The 20,772-nt window shown below is 40.6% G+C and overlaps 1 protein-coding gene across 3 annotated transcripts in view; it reads right to left on the reverse strand.

Moving 5' to 3' along the window:
* Positions 1–20,772, reverse strand: part of MSRB3 (methionine sulfoxide reductase B3) — an 86,389-nt gene that overhangs the window by 34,025 nt on the left and 31,592 nt on the right. For all 3 annotated transcript variants that reach the window (XM_074168462.1, XM_074168461.1, XM_074168463.1), the window contains 3 exons: positions 19,225–19,333; positions 17,395–17,472; positions 6,805–6,833 (listed from right to left, as the gene is read on the reverse strand). In XM_074168462.1, coding sequence (XP_074024563.1) covers positions 6,805–6,833; positions 17,395–17,472; positions 19,225–19,333 — 216 coding nt within the window. The remainder of the gene's footprint in view (positions 1–6,804; positions 6,834–17,394; positions 17,473–19,224; positions 19,334–20,772) is intronic.

The following is a 20,772-nucleotide window of genomic DNA, read 5'->3' on the forward strand; positions in this document are numbered from 1 at the left end:
GCAGGAGCGGCACGGTGAGCCTGTGTGCCAGCTCACAAGGGCAGAGCATCTTTAAGCAGCTGCCCTAGTAAAGAGAACACAACCAGGATTTTTTGGAGGAAGGAATATATTATCAAAAAAAAAAAAAAACCCGCAAAGTAGAAATGACACAAACTATTCACACAGGAAGATTTAAGGCTGTTGTGAGTCTGACCAAGGCTGCTGGCCTCCATTGGTAGATTCATGGATCTAGCTTATGGAAGTGAACAGGCTTCCTATTAAAATCCCTTGACAACTGAGAAGAATCGTGCCAATGGCAGCAAGGAATAGCCCACCTCAGATACAAATAAGCTGAACAAAGAAAAGTGGCAGGAAAAGACATCTGCAGCTGCAAAGCCAGTATTAGAATTTGAAAAGTTACATATTGGGAGTCCTCTGGCAGCTCACTGCCTTCTTTAAAAATACTAGATGAGCAAGCTTGCCTGCATGCTTACAACATTTTTAATCAAAATTTAAACATTTAAACATTGTTCTATATGTTGATATAATTTGACCAACTGTTGCCATCCTTGACAAGAGATATACGAGCAGGGCAATGATCAGTTACTGCAGATCAGCGCTGTTACAAGCGCAGACTTCACTGGGATGTACCAGTGTGATGTCCCAGACATCTATATTCCAAATCATGCTGCATTATGGTCCCAAAAACATTCAACAGATGTTTCAGCTTGCATCTGGATCTAAAGGCTCATTTCACTGCTGAACAAATATAACAGACCATTCTCTCCAGCCACTGTGTCCCTAACGATCTGCTTGCAGAGTTGCTAATGCCAAGAACAAAATAGCACTCACAAGTAACAAGTAAGCTCACCTGAGCTGCCCTTCTGTTTATGTAGTTGCTGTCCCTCACTGCCTCTCTGTCCCTTGCCCCTGGTTCCATGCACCCTTTCAAGAATCCACGTGCTGGTGGTGGCCACAGGGAAGGAATTAATTCCTCGTAGTTGAAAGAGACTCTGGAGAGGTCCTTTGTCTCACACAGGAAGCTGTGGGGCATCCCTATTCTTCAGTATCTCAGTTGATTTTGCTACTTTTCCCTGTTACAGACTCTGCAAGTCATCTTTTTATGTTTTTCAATCAAATAGTCTGGTTGTAGGGTGACTGATGAACTTGTCAATATGACTTTGTTATTAACACTAAATGTTTCTTCTCTTCCCTGTTACTGAAACTACCAGCCTTGCTAAGAAGAAATTAAGAACTGCTCTATCAAACCCTGGGTGAAGAAGCTGACACCAATAAAATTTAGGAATTGATTTGTTAATCTGTACTTAGATCTATGATCCAATCGATTGATGGATGATGTTACTAACCGCCCTGCTGCTTCAGGGACCTAAGGTTTCAGGCAAATTAAGTTTCTTTTGGGTTTCCCTAGTAGCAGATGTCAGTAAGAGATGCTCGCTTACGAGATGCCTTTTGGTTTTCACTTCTTTCTTACTCGGGTGAAGAGCTCCTGGTACTCTTAATACTGATGACTTTCATACAATGGGACTGATGACGGGCTAGGGGAAGCCAGGGCTGATAGTGAGAGTTTGGAAAGTCTATAGCTGAACATCTGGAAGTGTAGCCAAGAGGAATTTATGAGAGGAAAACATCTGACCACCCCCAACCTTATAATTTTCCTTGACTGTTCTCTAGCACCTGTGCTGAATCACGCAGCCTAGCAAGTTAGTACATCATAGGGGCCACATTAAGGGAATGACAGCAGTAAATACAAGAGGTGAGAAAGGACAGGATGGGAATTTTGATGGAGGTGGAAGGGTGGTAGCATTGTGCAGTGGTGAAGACACGGGGATACACTCATTCTGGTGGAAAAAAGTGATGTGCAGAGAGGAGAAATGACCTGTGGACTCACTGGCTGACACTGTGAGTCTGGACAAGGCAGGTGAAGGAAATTCCAGGAACTGCCCGGGGCTCCTTGACTTGCTTTGTATTTGATTGCTGGGGCAAAAGGGATCCAACAAAAGCTCCTGTGAAGCTGTCCCTCAGGACAGCCTCTAGCTGCATGGACAGCTATTATAGCTTAATTCCCGGTCCTAATTGGCATGTTTCCAAGGTATTGATGCAAACAGTGATATAAAATCACATAGGTAATCTCTACATTTAATTTACTCTGTATAGATGTATCTGCAATCAAGCAGTGAGACAGAAGAACGGGTTTTAGAGATGCGTCTCTCTCTTTGAGAGAAGTGGGAGACGGGCACAGTGAATGATGAAGAACATAGCTGAAGGCACAGTGTGTCCTTGGGCACTCCTATCTCTCCTGCCAGTGCACAGACACATTTCTACAGCACGGTGCTTCCATGACTGTCACTTCATTGCACTCTGCACTCTCTGACTTCCTCCATTCCACCCTCTGAGTGACATACATATAAAAGAGACTCCACTGGAGGCCAAGTGTATTGTCCGGGGATTTGTTCTTTCTATTTAACACAGAACAAAACTCACATTTCTTCCCCTTCACGATTTCACTGCCAACACTGTCACTTGAATATCACATGGCTCACCTCCACAGTGACATGCAGGATACACCAAATATTACAGGACATGGCCCAAGAAAACTCCACCCCTCCCAGCAGGCAGTAGGAAACTCACCATTACCATTCCCTGGTGACCAGTGGGCATGCTGAGACAGTTGTTTGCATTTTCTATGCTTATTTCTCTATTACTAAAGTGGGATTAACAGTGTTCAGTGACAGTGTTGTGGAACAGCATCATGAAAATCTATTTTTCTCTAAATTAAAAAAAATATTTCATTAACCCACTATTGCAATATAATTATTGCATTCTTAAATTCTAAAATCTGCTAACCAAGCACACAGCACAACAAGCATTCTAGACACTACCAAAATACTAATAACTAGAACAAAATTGTTTCAGTTGTGGCTTTTGTGGTTTACTTTGTTCCCTAACAAATTTTGAGGAAAAAAAAAAATCCTACAACCTTTTTCACATTCAAGTACTTTTTAAGAAAAAAATCTATTTTCAGTACTGGTGAAATTCATCATGTTATGACAGGAAAGCAAAATTGTTTCATTTCATAAGATCTTCTAACAGCATGAAGCTAACCCCATGGTCTCTGAGATAGAAATTCTGCCAGCTATAGACTTAAAAAGAATCAGCAGAGAAAAAGAAGTTTCTCAGATGGAACTGTTAGTCATGATATGAAGAATGTGTGTCCCCTACAGATGTTATAGCTATTTATATGATAAATCCCGATCATCACTATAGCAATTTTACAGCCTTCTTTTAAGTTAATGCTCAAGTTCAAATTAATCTTCTTTTGACAATGTTTGCCTAATATTTCAGTGTTGAACAACACTTCCAGGGTTACATTTACAGTGAGCCTACTGGGCACTTTTAAAGCTGTATTCCAGACTTTGTACTTGCTTCAGAAAGACTTTTAATTCTTTAATACTTCACACATATTTCTAGGAAATATAAGTACAATAAGTGCTGATAAATGCTTAAAAAGGGCACATCTAGACTTGCAAGTTAACTGGAATTAACATTAGGGTTAATTTAGAGCACGCGACAGGTTGTAGAACAGCTCCCTGGAAGAAAATATTCATTCTAGAATAAAATTACCTCATTCTCACGTTCAACACTTGAACTGTTTTGAGTAACATGAGATAAATGAGAACAAAGCATGTTTGTTCCAGTTTGCAGGATCATTGGTTTACTCAGGAATCACAGTCTAGGGAATTCAAAACAAAATGAGGGATATGAAAATACCTTAAGGTGTCTCCAAGGAACTCAAGGTTGCATAAATATAGAGTCATGGGTTTCAAATGGCAGCAGCCCTTTTAAAACCAACACTACATTTACACACTTCAAAGGCCTGTGCGTTCTGTAGAACATGGTGCTACACACAGCACTGCATCAACCCCCCCATACCAGAGAAAGATTTTTTTATGAGGATGCCTCTCTCCATCACCAACACATCCTTCTACTCCCTGCCTGCACCCTCTGTTCACTTGGAGGCAGCAGGAGGTCTGGGCTTATCGTCTAGTTTTGGAAAAGGATGGCAAACTCTTTGGTGGGGAAACAAGAACAGTGATGTGTTATTTTGGGTGATACATGTTGACTCAATCTCAGTATCTCCACTTCTCCTCTGCTGGCAACAAAAGATAAACTCTAAGTGTTTGCCCTATCTGACTATCAAGGAAAGCTTCTTGGTGGAAGAGCTGAGTACTGTCTCCATGGAAGGGAAGGCTGCTGTACTTTTCACAAAGATAAGGGTTTTTTCAGCCGTGGCATTGCTGGCCATGAAATGCCCTTTGAGGTTATGGAGTTTCTGTGTTTTCTTTTTTCTTAAAATGCCATTTTAATTGTGTGCTTAATCTGTTTTTTTTTCTACTGTCTTTTTACAGCTATCCTTGGTTGTTACCTGAAACCTGTGCTGAAAGAGGCAGCACTGATAAGACTGTTAAATCTCAGTAATTCTCACTTCCAAGTACAGCATTTGGGGCAAAGAATAAAAATGAGACCAGGAGCCCACGCTGGCCTGGCCAGCCACACACACTGGTGATCCAGAGTGGATCACCAGGTGAGGAACCTTCAACACCCTAGGGGTGGCCAGGATCCCATGACAGGAAAGCCTGAAACTATTCCAACCGAAGACTTCTCCAGGGATTTAGAGGAAAGGCATCACAAGCATTAGATGAAAGTCAGGCTCTGCAGAAAAAGGAGGAATAAATCTAAGAAATGCCCCAGACATTCCCATACGGTATCCCTGATGGTATACAAAGTACTTCAACATTTATGGATTTTGCTGATGCTGACACTCAGCAAAATAACGTTAATCACCAGCTGCAGAGAACTCTGGTGTGCATCCAGAGAATATTTAGGTGCAGCAAAAAAAGTGGAGACACAGGTGGTCATGACTGCTCATTTACATTTATGTATTTCTCATGTGGACTCCTATAAATGGTGTTTACTTCCAAATCCATTTGCAACCTCTGTGTGCTCTGTGCTCTTGGGGGGACAGAACTGCATCAGGCATTCATAAGGCCAGAGCTCTGGCCTTGTAAGAATCATGCCCAAGGAGTGCCTTCAGAAGAGCAGGGCAGGGAGAGCAACTCCAGTCCTCTGATCTTTGGACAACCAAGCCTGTGGATCCTGCACAGGTGAAAAGGAGACATTTAAGAGCTCATGCTCACCCTACAGAGTCCCATCGCAGACGCCTGGTGACATCTACTGAGCAGGCGTGGGCCATAGCTGTGACGGTGCCAAACTTTTATGGATATTCTGTGCTCCCTAGGAAACACCATAGCCCTGCCTTCACTCTCAAGGGTAGCGGCATGCAGAATAGGGCACCTAACAGGAGAGCTGCTTCAAAAGAGAAAGTCAGAAAGCTGTTTGTAGCTCAATCCACCAAGCAAATCAAAGTTCTGCAGAAAACATTTTCCCCTCAACAGAAAAGTGAGACATTTGACATTCCATACCATAGTTTTGGTGACTTTACTGAAAGAAAGGGGTTGATGGCAGACAATGTGTGAAGCTATCCCTCCATGTGAAACTGTTTTGTCAAGATCCAAGAAGCAATCTTAGCACAGAGTTCATTCAAGCAATATTTAAAGCAAGTAACCTCAAACTCACAGACTAAAATCATAATAGAAGCAAGATGACTCAAGTATACAAGATGTAGGAATTGGCTATATAAATGCTTCCTGCTGTAGATTTCACTCCCATATAGTTCCAAAGATAAATCCAATGTGGAAAGAAAAAGCAACGTAATACCTCACATTTCAAACCCAAATCATGTTGTAACGGGGATAAAAGGAAACATGCTATTTCATAAATACTCTGATTAATATATATGGTAAAATTCATATCATTATAAGCAATTATAACCACTGCATTAAGCAAACCATATAGAAGATAACATTGGCCTAAAACCAAAATTGCCATAGTAATATCAGGTTTTCTGCTTAAAACAGTCTTTTTCATCTTACAAAAAATTTATTTTGAATTACTTTCTCAGACAATGGACACTTTAGCTAGTTTCAGGACAACAGCCTATTCTTAATTTACTATTGTTTAACTTCAAGAAACACTCAGGAATAGTTAACTGAGTAAATAACAGTCTGGTATTAGGATCTCTGTTTTTTTCCCAGCTGTCCCCCTATTTGCTGTCTTGTGTTTTTTGTCTTGTTAGATACACATTAACCTGTTAGACTGACCTTCACTTCCCTCCCAATCCCTACAACACATTAAAATTCTTTAAAAAGACAACTTGAGAGAGACTGCCTTTTGGTAAACCTCCTAAAGCGAGCTCTACAGACTGGTCTGGCATGCGTTGTGTACATGCATCTGTCACGAAAATTTGATGACAAATCATCTGTTTCCTGACAGATAGGCTGCACTGACTTCAAATTCCCATGAAATGTCTTTGTCCACCAGGAAGAAAAACATTCTCCTTTAAAGCAGTGATCATTCTCAAACTTCACTTCAATCCTCCATTTGCTTTAGTCTGTATTATCATTTATTTGTACTATAATTTTTCTGGATCAATTAAAGCCTGTCGCAAGATACATCTTCCTGATCATCTTCTGGGAAAATGTAAAGAGAAAGGAACTAATGAAAGGAATGAAAGCAAACGTTACACAGTAATAATGCTGTTTTCAGAGGGTGAGAAATGAAGATCCTTTTTAAGACTGACCTACCCCAGTTTGTTTAAAACTAAACTGAACTTGAACTGATAAACTACTCTTTTGAGATTAACCTGAATAGTGTACATTCAACAAAACACTGTAAATCTAAACATACCTGAATTGGAGTCAAACTTTGTTTCTGACCTGCAAAAGAAAATAAAAAGAATGTAAGTTATAAGAACTGCTTTATGCCATAAAAGCCATTTGTCAGACTGATCCCCCCCAGCAAATATTGTCTTTAACAAGACTGTCTACCTCTGTACGTTAATATTTGATGCATTCAAGGGCATTTGAACCCAAATAATAACTACTTACTTAGTATTCTGGGGGTTTTTACAATGTAGAGTTACAAATAAATTTTAAAAGACAAATCACAAAATGAATGCAGAAAATAGAATATAAATTTAAAACAGGATTAAATTATATGCTGTGAATCATGGCACACAGTTGTTCCTATGAAATAAATATTGTTTTCATTCATTTTCATTTTTGAAAAGTCATTAAGAGGATTTAATTTATTCATGAATGTTTCCAATCTATTTTTGAAGCAGATACCGTTTCATTAATGTCATATGTATTGTACCCAATGATCTGTACTTAATTGTACAACATCCTAGGAGGGTTTTGTTTGTGTGTGTCTTCAATTTACTCACTCTGCACATAGGAATAAGTGGTTTGATTTTCTTAAAAGTGGAAAGCGGGGGGTGGGAGAGAGGCAGAGAGGAAGGGAGCCAGACCTAAATTTTAACTTGTTTTAAAGTCTTTGCAAAAAGACAATGATGTGTGCATTATGCACCATTAGCTTTGGTCGTGCACTACAGATTTTTCTCTCTCTAACAAGTAGTGTTTTCTTCTAAGAGCTTAGCACTTAGCAAATGAACCCTATAACCTGTATATTTAATAAAAGGAAGAAAAAAATTAGCCCTTGTGGGAACATCATGTTTCAGATATAGGTTAATAATACTTGTAAATGTAGAAGCCTTTGAAGATCTCAATTCAACTGTGGGAAAACTTAAGTTGGGTAATTACTCTCAAGATGCTGCTGATGTGCTGTCAAGCAGAATTAACCCTATGACTAGGCCTATCTACACAATCTGCTGTAAGACAGCATTGTCTATATCGAGCTCTCAAACCAATTAACGGGCATGTTCCAATCAGATTTATATTGCCCACTAACAATCAGTTGTACACATGGTCATGGCTGTCACAGCAGGACACAAGGTCTGAGCAGCAGGAGACCTGTTAAAGGATGTTACGTTGGCAGCAAAATGCATTTCCCCAGAAATTCTAAGGAGGAAGTACAATGTCGGATCCTTTTACATTGCATCAAGGAGGGGATGTATTTTGGGAAGTTACAGTCCATCTTTTTTCAAAAATAAATGACTGACGCTCAAGAACTAATTGCAGATTTATTTTCTTCTTTTATTTTATAAGCTTGTACATGCAGGTACGTGTAGATGTGTTTTACACGTACTCTATATGTGTTGCATAATTGGCATTGTAATGCCGTACAAAAGATCTATGGTACAGCAAACAAATATCAAATCAATCATGATTTAAAAAATGCACAAGTTCACTCTATTAGTTACAGTCAAAACCATCAGAAAGGGGACAATTCCCTTCTCCCTTCCTGCTCATTCTCCACCTTCCCCCCAGTCATACAACCTTTTATGTCTCAAATATAACTCTCAGGTGGTGAAAAGATGGAAGGGAAAAAACATAACTTATCCTCCTAACTGGTACTTATAAAGTACTACCAAAAGCACTGAACAAAGTATGTTGCTGACGTGCCTTCACGAATACCACCACCAGTAACTGCCCAGGCCACCAGCCCATGCTCCTGTTTGGCAGAGTACTTCAGTTGGTATTTACGCCCAGCAGGATAAAGTCCCCACCTTGTGAAAAGCACATGCTGGTTAACTGGGAGGAATTCCACTGAGTTCCAGGTGAAGTTGCTTACTCAGTATTTTATTCACAATATTCTTCTCAAGTTGCAGTGTGTCTGTCTAGACTGTTCTCTCTTGCTTACCCCTGTATCAGCAATACCTCACTACCTACAAAGTCAGAGACAACGTACAGATCTTACCCTCAGCTCTTGTTTATCTGCACAATCAACTTTTCGCTGCCTAAATTCTAGATACTTGGTATTAGTTGGTCAAAGATCCTGGTTCTCAGCCTGCGTGGCTTGGCATGGACACATGCACTGCAACTTGTGGCCTCAACAAACTGGCCCAGGGGCCATGATGGCAGAGAGTACATGGGGAGGAGGGTCACCAGGGTCACTGGGTACTGTAATGAGTACTAAAGCTCCAAACAGTCATAAATTACTGGACAACAAATCAGGAAACCGATACTGGGTGATAAATGAATAGAACTTTGGCAACAGCAGAATAGCTATGAAAGAAAACACAACATGGGAGGTAGCGCTAGGAGCCATCAAGAGCAGGAGGGTCACCTACGTTATGGTCACCATGTCACCTTGGGAAAACAATGCAAACTTTAGGACACAGTATTACAGAAATCATTAGAGATCTTAGAAAGGCACAGAAAAAAATGGAGAAAAATAATGAAGCGCCTTTGGTATTGCAAATAAGCAACAACTCGCAGATGAGAGAAAAGCACCCTGCAAGAACACAAAGTCGTCTTGACTACTTGAAGGAATGACAAAGCTTCCAGCTTTGATGGAAGATTTCAATGGAACAAGCACTTTTCCCCTAGAACTTCCAGAATTTACATCTTTTTCTTGACAGCACGCTAGACAAAGGTATCAGAAACTAGTTGCACAGAGGTGTTAAAAATATGCAACTAAAAAATGGCCAATAAATAGAATAAATAAAATGCTGAAAGTAAGCTCCAAAGGCTACACATTAAAATATTCACTCTAACTCCTTTATACTTTTAAAAATACATTAACTAAAAGGAAAAACTTCTCTGTGCATTGTTTGTAATCACTGTATCACTCTGGTATCCAATCTAAGCATCCTACCAGACACAATGCACCTTACAGAGCCAGGCAATACCTTTACAAACTGTCTTTTATCATTTATTACACCAAGGAGAGGCAACCCCCCATGCAAACAAAGAACAGCTTTGTGCATATTTTCTCTACTTTTGCCCCATAGGAGTACTCTGAGAGTGAGGGAATCATTCATAAGTATCTTTGGAACGGAGTCTGTTATGAATAAAGAAAGCAAGAGGATATTTATAAAGTGCTTTCCATTTCCAACTGTGATACGACTCAAAGACACACAAGACATGGCAATACAAATGCCAGGCAGCTCAACTACCACCACACAATGTGCAAGGAGTGAGCTACTAGAAAGGTTTAGCTAAGGACAAGGTGCCGCAATAGTTTTAAAGATCCCAGAAATAATTAAATCAAACACAAACAATAAAATATCTGATGGTCACTTTATCTGTCCTGCAAAGAGGCACAGGATTTTGACCCATTCCTTTTAAAAGGCACCATAAACAGAGCTCAGACTGCCAAGTATTGAGAAAGAGAGAGTACCGGAGTAATGGTAATCACCATGTGTTCCTAGAGTGTGAATTTTCAACTACCTAAAGTATGACGGAAGTGCCATTGTTCAGAGCCACATACTCACTGTGACCAGACATACTCCAGCTGAAGCTAGCAGAGATCTGCTATTTGCTAGTGAATAAAGATCTGTTGCATTTGTAAAGATGATAGGTACTGCTTTGGTACATCCTCATTTTCAAAGAACTTCATTCCATATCGGCATGGGCAGTTTGCTGAAGAGACAAGGATCTAGCAGGCTCCTGATGCAATCCAAGCCAACCATGTCCTGACCCAGGTGACTGAGCAGAAAAATCATTCCTCTCTCTCTCCTGTTTTCCCCCAATAGTACAGAAAATACCGAGTTGGAGTATCAGTGTTCTTGGCTACAGCATTGCTAGCAAGCTAAAGAAGGCCAGGACAGAAATGCTCGGTTGAGAACATGTCCCTGGACACTGTGTTGGTCCATATCACACCCCTCTTCTAGACAGAACCTAGGCAAGGTGCAGGGGAGGCTCAGGCCAGGGACCATTCCTCACAAGAAGGATGAACCAGGCCACTGTTTTGGAGGAGAGAAATTTAGACTAACATACTAAGTCATATCTTGTCACTTGCCTTTAAGGCCAGAGAAAAGATGTTTGTCCATTTTACTTACAAGTATGGACATAGCCCTTCTCTTTTGAAAATGCAAACCATTAACTGGAAACAGTGACTGATCTTATTCATGAGCCCACGCTCCAAATAACAAGGCAGGCTTCCAGAAAGAAAAAGGCAGAAGTATTCCAATGTAAAAATTAATACCTGATGTAACTATCTAGGAATTTACAAGACCCTCACCATCAGGGAATTTGAGAAGCCCCTGAGCACTGAGAACCAAGTAGTTCCTCGGGCAGCAGAAGGAGCAAAGCTGGGTTTGCTGCGGCGTTGTAACCAGGGGACAGACCCTGTGATGTCTAGTAAGGTGAAAGTCCTCATAAGTACTTCCCAGAGCTGGACTTTTGTAACATCTCTCTCTTCCACCCTCATGTGGGTTCTCTGTTATAATATACTAGTATATACATTATTTACAATAATATTATCTGGTATAATCTAATAATATAGTTGAACTCTTGTTCGGGTCTCTCCTCAGAGAGGGCTTGAATGTGATGTCTCTCTTGATTCCATGAAAGTTTCAAGAACTTGATGAGGTTTAATAGCTACTCCCCTGTCAAATCTGGCTGAAACAGGCAAGTATATTAAATGATACCATTTTATTATTAGGAAAGGATTTACACACAGACAGCATGATGCTGTACTTACTTCCTTAGGAAGCCTGGTTAAGGATGTATTTTTAATCTTGCTTTCCTAGACTACAGAAAAAATATTGATTCACTGTTGATGGATGCTGTAAGAACTTCCATTCTGCATACTGATGAAAAGCCAAATTCAAAAAGAGCATTTTAACATCATGTTAGTTGACAAGTAGTCTCTGCATGAGTTCTGTCCAGAGTTTTTTTTAATGTGAGAGTTATAAAGAGATAAATATAGAAATATACAGCATCTGTAGATCCACAATCCACCCTACCTGATTTTTACTTCAGGTACATACATATACATAGTAGCATAAGGTAGGTTAAGACTAGCTGAAAATTAGCCCTTCCAAGCAGGGTGACCGATGAACAGTCAATACAAAGCAGTGTGAATTTCAAAAAGGGGATATTACATATCAGACCTAAAAGTTTACAAAGAATACATTAAAATTTCACAGGGAAAAATATCAGTGAAATTCTTAGTAAAATCAGTGGAAGTTGTCTACACATGTCTCTAGGATTATGGAAAACTTTGCATTTACTTCCAGGTACTTCTAGGTACGTTCAACAAGGATTTGCAGTTCAGGAGTGCTCAGCAATAAGTAAATCAAAACAATTTCACAGACTTGTCTCAATGAGACCTTGAAATATTTAAAATGTTACATTTAAGTCCCCTTTTCCTTCTTTTTTGAATTCTAACGTGTATCTCCTAGGAAATCTACATCAATCTCTTGCCTTTTGGAAAGGATACTTGTTGTCCTTTGCATACCAAACTGTGAGAATCCCTGTCGTGCTGTCCTCAAACCAGGACACCCCCATGTTCCTGTCCTTGTTTTCACTGCTGGAGATGGTCTTACTCGGAGAACACAAGCAAAAGGAAATCTCAGGGTTGCTGTTGTACTGGCTTGTAGCAGTTTCATCCAACTTGCTCCTTGCGCAGCCTGTGACCTTGGCCCGCAGTTATTCAGACAGTGCCTCGCTACCTTTGCCGGCAGCAACCAGCCCAGTACAGCAGAGCTGATCTACTGCAAAAACAGAACCAGGTGGCTCGTGGATCGAGGAAAAAAATGAGATGAAGTGTTTTTTGTTTTCCAAACTTGTTCTCCCTCTCCTAATCTGTAACATAAAAATCTTTCCAGACTTCATTGCTTATATGAGGTTCGTGAAGTGAACATTCAGGACCAGCCAAGAAGCTGCCAGTTAGAGGATATTAAAAACTACCCATGAGCTGATTAGGAGTGCAGAATCATTTGCTATAATGCCTGCAGGTTCTATACACCGCACTTGCCAAGCATCCAGTGAAAGAAGCCTTTCCCCAAGGGCCGCCCAGCAGCTCCACCCAAGGGCAGAATTGTACTGTCCTTGCTTTAAGGGGCTTTTGAGGACCAGGAGGACAAAGTCCTGTTCCAAACCACCACAGAAATTAATCACCACCAAGTCAAGCTCCAGCGATGGCCCCGTGCTACAGCTGTGATAAGCTGCACACAGGTAGGATTAGATGTGGATTCAGCATTCAGGTACATTCAGACGTGGAGGATGCCATGGGCTGTGTTCGCAAAGCAACTTTACTACAGCGACTGCAGTAAATACAGCATTCATATTGATGGTCATCCTCAGAGGTGGATTAAACCTCCAGATTCTAGATGGTTCTGAGGAATCAAGTACTCTGCTATCTTGATTTTTGGTGAGATGATTAGGAATGCATAACAATTTGTTATCCAGCAGTGACACAGCAGACTCAAAACAACGGCTAGTTTCAACCCAAAAAGGATGAAGCAAGAAAAAAACCATGATAACAACTTTACTAATTTTTAACTCCATCAGCCTTTTCTAGGGAACAGCCACAAAAAATTGCAGAAACTCTTGCAAGTTTTAAGATCCTCAAGCTTCTTGGAGCTACACAAGACCTAGTACAAATCTGGGTTTGGATGAGAACTGTTTGGTAGTACTGCCTGATCACTGATTCCTACACTGGTGAGGGCCATCTTACTCCAAACAAAATGCTGGTTTTGACAAAGTTTTGTGAGGAAACAAAGAGTCAGCCAGGGCAGATGGAGTTCCTGAAGTAGTTCTACTAGATCTTATTAGAGATGCTACAGCAGTTACTTCATATGGGCTCTCCTAGCCAGATAGCCAGTGCTGATTTGTCATTTGGCCTGCTCAAAGGATATAAAGATTAAGAAAGCTTAAAGACCATTAAGTACTCAGCACTGGGGCAAGGAAATTCCTTGTATAGATCTGGGCTGGTGACTGAAATCCCCCCCTATGTTGTGAAGACAAGAGTGGTACAATGCTAATGGCACTGCAATATTGCCCAGCCACGCTTTGCAGTTCTCATGATTTGCTTCTGGATGTTTGAGAGATGTTGAGAAGACCTGACACAGTTCAACGAAAATCAAATGAAAACATGACATGAATAAGGGTGTTGCTATTTCTCCTAGCGCATGTTCAGAAGAGCCAACACCATTACCAAGAATTCCTTCCAGGAAGCAATAAAGGCAGCAGCGGGTGATTTATGAAGACTTGGCAATTCATTCCTTGGCCCTAAAAATTGGAAACTGACACAACAATAATATTTCTTTTTTTAAAAGGAAATCATTCTCCCAGGCTTCCCAGTTCCCATCCATACCACACCTTTCTCACACAGTCCTGCATATGGTAAAGGACATGACCGTGGTTTATTAAATATGGAATAGCTCCTCTCCTATGGCAATAGCGTGAGATGTGGATTTCACTCAGGTCCGTTCTAACCTCCTTTTGCCATGGCTTTCGAGATTGGTATTTTTTGCGTACCGTATAAGAAAATGCCTTGAAAAATTAAAGTAGGTGCAATCTTGAAAATACACTTAGCCCTTAGAAAACACTGACAATTCGAGTGGTGTAGGTGGGTCTCTCTGAACTGACACAGAAACACAAAACCTTGTGGCTGAGGTTGTCCCGCCATGATAAACGTGGCTCACAGAAAATAAACACGAGCAGGTATAGTTGATAAGCATGAGGTATTTTTTGTTGGTAGATTATTCTTCTATCGGATCAATGTGCTGCACCAAGACACACTCCAGCCACACCAGGCGAGGTCCAGCAAAGGGGAAGCCATGAAAAAACACCCTAGAGAAAGGTCGGTGCTTCCTTTAGCATAAGCATGCAGCTAGATTGGAGTAAGTGTAACACAAAACCACATAAGGTCTGGCTTGCAGAAAAAGGAGGTCCTTGAGATTACTTTATTGTCTCTCTCACTTATTGCTTTCTTTAGGCAGCTGTACAGGGAGGTAGGAGACTGTCTGGCGTGAAAGTTCAGAGATGGAATAATTAGATTCAACGGCATGATTATGGATTTTATGTGTGAGGCACCTTTGATTGTGGAAAAAGTTAAAGCATATTCTCCATAAAGCTTGGGAGGTTTCTCATAACACTAGTACAAGTAGGTAGATGAAGAGATGTTAAATTCCTAATTGTTTCTTTTTTTTCTGTGATAGAGACAGAGTTCTGTTTTAAAGATGTACCAAAAACCAGGTCTTTCATCTGGAGCGTAAAATTCATGTGTTCCCTGACCTTGTGTGTCACATGGTAATGAAACAACGTAAATCAGAAATGTTAAAAGTTGAAGTTTGTTAATATTACTGCTGAAGCTCCAATCTCTTTCCTGGTTAAACTGACAGGTCCATAGTCCAAATATATATATTTACAGATTACAGCGACACAAAGAAAAAAAATATCAATGGACACCCAAGGAGAAACAAATGGAAATGCAAGTTTCAGATGACTATCTGGAAATTAAAAAAAAAAAAACAAAAACAAAACACCACAGAAACCACTTGCATGTATTTTAAATGGGGTAATGGACTTTCTTTGTATTGTACCACCACCTTACTCCTCAGAAAATCCTTTGGTGATCTACACTCTGTGGGGAAAATTTAGTAGATAGCATAGATTTCACATTCTCTTATCTATGTTTCCTTCTCACTTTTTTAGCTGTCTGTACTGAAGCAGGGGAAGATACATCTTCCCTAGTTGAAGAAGACATTATATACTGATATTTTGGGGTCCGTAAACAAAAGAAGATGGATCCCTATCGCCCTCTCCATTTACTGTCACCCTTGCCAGCCACTTCAGAACAACTGGCTGAATTTGATGAGCAAGAGCTCACAAAGCAACATGAAGACTTTGGGGAGATTGGGCTAAGGCCAGTCCAGCCTTGGGACACAATCAGCAAGGTGTTTTTTTTCAGGTGCGCTGTGGCCTGGGATTTATTAAAAATAAAAAACAACTTCCCTCTTTCCCCCTCTCTCCTCCTATAAAATCCATGGTGAGTCTCAAAGAGAATCTGAGAACAGGGACATTACCATATAGCTCATTTCACATAGAGAAATCCAACTTGTTAACTCAAAAAAGTCAAGACTACGCCAAAGCATACCGCGCACTTGAGATAATCGCAGGCAAGTCTCATATTGCAGTTTTTTCCCATTTTAAATGGATTGTGAAAGCAACTGGAAACTAGTTCACATTCATTTATGTGAACTACTGCTGTCCAAATCTCACCCCACAAAAAACCCTACTCTTTCTCCAGCAGACGATAGAAAGGAAGCCAGTCTTGAAGGTAGAAGGTGAAATCCTGGCTCCATTGTATTCATTTGCCAAATCTGAATTGACTTCAAGAGAGCCAGGATTTCCCCCATAAAGATTTAGCTATAGTGAGCAAGGGAATGTCTAAATGGCAGAGTGGAAAACCAGGTTATGGAGACTTTAGATCCCCACTTTGTACTCCCAAGCCAAGCACCACAGTAACACATGACATAAGAATATTGCCTTGGCTGAGTTCGTAACGATCAGTTTTCCCACTCAAAAGATTCACGTTATTACTGAAGGTTCTGCAGGTAATCCTCCTAACAGAGGAATCAGACGTAACAGAGATGAAGTGCTTCTTTCATCTTTACAGACAGTCTCTTGAGAACAACTATCACTGCCACATCTGGTGATTCTAGAGCTACATCAATTTTATTTTCCTTTGTAACCTATTACTGACCCAATTTTCTCTGTTATTATCACTATCCTGACTGTCCTGCTTCATGCCGTTGTAAAGGTACCTCTTCAAGTGAGAGGGACTGAGTCAGTGTGAACTGAGGGAAAAAACAAGCTAAAAAGGGGAAATTCTTCATCAGAATGAATACAAGCAGCCAGAAATAAGAAAAAACACATAAGCAAGAACAATGCAGTGATTGAGAGGATTCAATCAGCACTGCTTCTAGCACTAAATTTAGGGCCGTAATTCCCACAGTACTTCTAAAGAGTATTTTTCATGCAAGACACAAAAGTTATTATTTCTGTCTTAATCCTTGCTTCAGTTCCTAACCCAGCTCTCCATGTGTGCTAACTGGGATGCATGAAAATTCAATACGTAATGCAATTTTCCTGGGTTTTGTTTTCTTAACTGCTTGAATTCTAAAAAAGCATCTACTTTTTTTTTCCATTATCAGATACAAAGCTGTAGCATGGGTGCAGCATCGCTGCCCGGGATCCAAATCTTAAAGCTACCTGTGAGTAATGCTAACAGCCAAGCTTTAGTATCTATCAGTGCAGTGAAAGACTGTGTTACAATTATTTGGCAAGGCTGCATATAAAAAAAAAGAATTATTACCTTTTTTCTGTCAAATTATCTATTTCACCTGAATGCTATCTTACTATCTTATTTATTTACTAATTTTTTTTATCTTTACTATAAGACTAATTTTACCAGAGCATTGTTATTTACATTGTTTTTCTTGTATGCCTTATCAATTTGAATGACTTAAATCATCTTACACAATTACTTAAGTACTGGAGTATACACAAGATTACACAGGAACACAGCACATAAAATAATTTGAGAGAGCCATCTCAAAACTATATTTAGCATACTCACTTGAATAAAGGAGTCCCACAAACAACACATTTGTATATTCCTTGAGCTTTATGATGTGTGTACTCCCCCTCAAAGGCACTGGGAAAACAACAACACTACATTTTAAAAATAAATAAAGGCATTTGGGGTTTTTAAAAGATTTTAAAATTAGCTAAGACTTTAGAAAAATGTTACAGAAAAAAACCCCACAATGTAAAAGTTGGCAGTTGCTCTTTATTAAAGGCAGCAGATCGGGCAGGCACAGGAAAAGGGGGATGTCCTGGTTAGTGTGCCTCAGGTGTTACGCATCATGCAAGAGGAAGCGAATTGTCCCACAGTTCAAAGGACAGAACAACAAGAGCAAGGGGAAAACTGGAATCTTCCTGTTTGGCAAGTGAAACGTCGCTCGACCCCAGGCCCTTCTCCAGCTCTGTGGTCGGCGATGTGTGGCTGGGGCAGGGGTCTGCAGCGCCGGGTGCCCTTGGCCAGCCGGGGCGAGAGCGGCACTGTAGCTGAAAATGAAATAATTGCTCCACGATTTCAAGCTGTGTGCGCCTTATATTTTTAGTTGAAAAGCAATATTACAGCTTTAAGGGAATATTTTTCTAAGTTAACAATCTAAAAGGCTAGGAGGTCATTCATCTAATACGAATCAGCTGCGCTAGCCCAACAAAAAGCCTATGTGCTCGGCAGCTTGTTTTTATTATCCTTTCACCCTTTTTATGAGGTCCAATTTTTTTTTTTTTTTATAAACAGGATTTTTAAGAATGACCTAATCTCCGATTGTTTGTGTGCATTAAATCACGTTGTTGGTCCCGTACACAAGGGCGAGGAGGGCTGGGGCTGGGGCTCGGGGAGGGGAGGGCACAAGGCCAGCGTCCCCCGTCCCCTCCGGGGCAGAGGGAGGACAAAGGGGGCCGGGGTGGAGGGAGAGGGGGACCCCCAGCAAAGGTGGCCAGCGGTACACGCTGTCGGGAGGGATGTCGCCGATCCACCGGCACCCCACGTGCGGTGGAGAGCCCGTTGGGGTGGTGGAAGGAAAAGAGGAAAAGACGCGGTTACATCATGAGGATGTCGGGAAGCAGCGGTAAAGCCAGGGCCTCGTGCCAAGCTCAGTGGTATAAATTAGACAACAAAAAAAAAATAGCTAGGCCTTGGCAAGTTACCTTCACACTGGAATCAGCTGAGAGAGAGACTTTATTCACTGAAAACAGTCTTGGAAGCGAGTCCTTCTTTTTTTTTTTTTCCCTCCAGGACTCGGGGCTGGCTTCCAGCGACTAAAGCCATGTGAGGGCAGTTATTGAAAATTTTTGACATTCCAACCACAAATGAGCCAATAAATACCTTCTCCACATGTGCTTCAAAAAGAAATTGGAGTGGGGTGGAAAAGAACTAAATTATGGTACCTTCTTTCTGCAGCCAAAACGTCTATACTTACAATGGCCACCTTCAAAACTCCAGCCTCCTGGCACGGGGCCATTTCCCTCGTGGTTCTGCTTACTGCGATGTCTTCCAAAAAAAGTGTACCTAAAACCGCTATTACTTCCACACATTTTGTAGTAAACTAAAAACAGACTCTAAACATGAGCCCTAGTGACTTTATAAGACATGCAGTGTTCATTAAAAGAAAAAGTCACACAAGACCCCTGGCCTCGGCCCCCGTGCTGCAGATGCTTGTCTTTGCAGTGGTGTTAATTTGTAGGGGTTAGTAAACAAGTGCAGAAATCCTGGGGGGAGCGGGGGGCGGTGGAAGCAACTTGGTGGGGAAGGTGAGGAAGCACCAGGAAGAGGAGGGGGAGAAAAGAGAGATGCCTGTGTGTGCAGGACTGCGTTTCCTTCGTCCTGCCTTACCTTTCAGTCCCCTTCTCCTGAGTGACATGGTACTGCAAGGGTGTCAGCCGCTTCCTCAGCTCCTCCTGGGAAAAGACCACCTTACAGTCCTTTTTATCCCTACATGACCCTGCAAAGGGAGAGGATATGGGAGAAGGAGCCTTTTTAGCTTAAATCCTGAATAATTGCTTTGGCAGACGGCCACAGCATAGCTTCTGCATTCACTTGTCAATGACCAGACCGGTCCCTAATGCACGAAGAATGGCTCAGCTGAACTGCAGCTGATTATTTCTTCAAATCCAAGCTTAAAAAAGAATTCTGCTCGAGAGCCAGGTGATTCCACTGGAGCAGTGACAATGTGCTACAGCCAAAGCCCTTCGGTGTGTTATACGCTAAACTGTTGCGCACACAATCATTCACAAGAAAGTAACATTTTTCCAACCGTTAAAAAAAAAAAATTCTGAAAAAAAAAACCAGCTACAGCTGAAACGTTCTTTACAAGACATCTATATTGGAGACTTACGGTAATGGGCATATGATGTTTAGCCACAACATTCAACAATTTCACTAGCCTTTAAAGTAGCTGAAAAACAATTTAAATCGTTTAGAATTCCATTAAGGTTGATTTAACTTCTAGACACATCCTCATCCTTTTCCTTTATAACATTAACCATTGTATTTTTTCACTGTTGAAGCACCAGAATAGCAGCCCTGAGGAGCAAGTAATTTCTTTATGCACAAACCTGTACAAGGTTCAACAATAAACTTGCCATAAAAATTAGGGTTGCTATTGAAATTACCCTCCTTTGAAAATCTCGTCTTATGTTTTGCTTAGTTCACACAGAAAATTCAAGGAGTACATAAGGATTACTGTAAAAAAAACATTTGTATAGTGCAGAAATTCACATCACATCAGGAAAGAAAAAATAACAATAAGGTTGCTTTTGAGAATAAAAACTCCCAAAGTAGTTAAAGGAAATTGCCAAATATTCAAATAACTTTGATAATTGCTTGCAAAAATTAGCTGACAAAATACGCTTGGAAAAAGCACTCTAATTATGACAGTAATTAAAATACGGTACAATTAGAAATAAACAATCCTGACAAAAATATTTTTTGCTAGTAATGTATATACACTCATAAAAAGACCGATTGTGTTCCCAAAGTAGAGGGAACAGACCTACCCATCTGTATGTCATTTAGTACAGGAGAGGCAATGGCAGGTTTAAATTACATGGTATTGGATTGCAATTTCCTAACATTGGATGCTTTTCTGCTTTTTTACCTTGAGTCATTACTAAGGAGTGTTCATAAAAAGTAGCTTAAAGCACAGATGCTTGCAAATCATTTAAGAAAAGATGTTTCTTTCTTCCTCCCCCTCTTCTTTTCTCATTTTTTTAATGTATGGGGGTGGGTGAATAGGGGAGAATAATGCTGTTGGTCACTACCAACTAACCCTAGGAAGTATTTTCAGGAAGAAAAAAGTAAAATTGAAAACATCTGATTGAAGTAAATAGTGCAAACATAAAAAGCTTTACTAGTGAAAGAAAGGTATTGAAAAGCGACTTT

Source organism: Numenius arquata, chromosome 2 (genome assembly GCF_964106895.1).
Source record: "Numenius arquata chromosome 2, bNumArq3.hap1.1, whole genome shotgun sequence".
NCBI classification, from domain to species: domain Eukaryota; kingdom Metazoa; phylum Chordata; class Aves; order Charadriiformes; family Scolopacidae; genus Numenius; species Numenius arquata.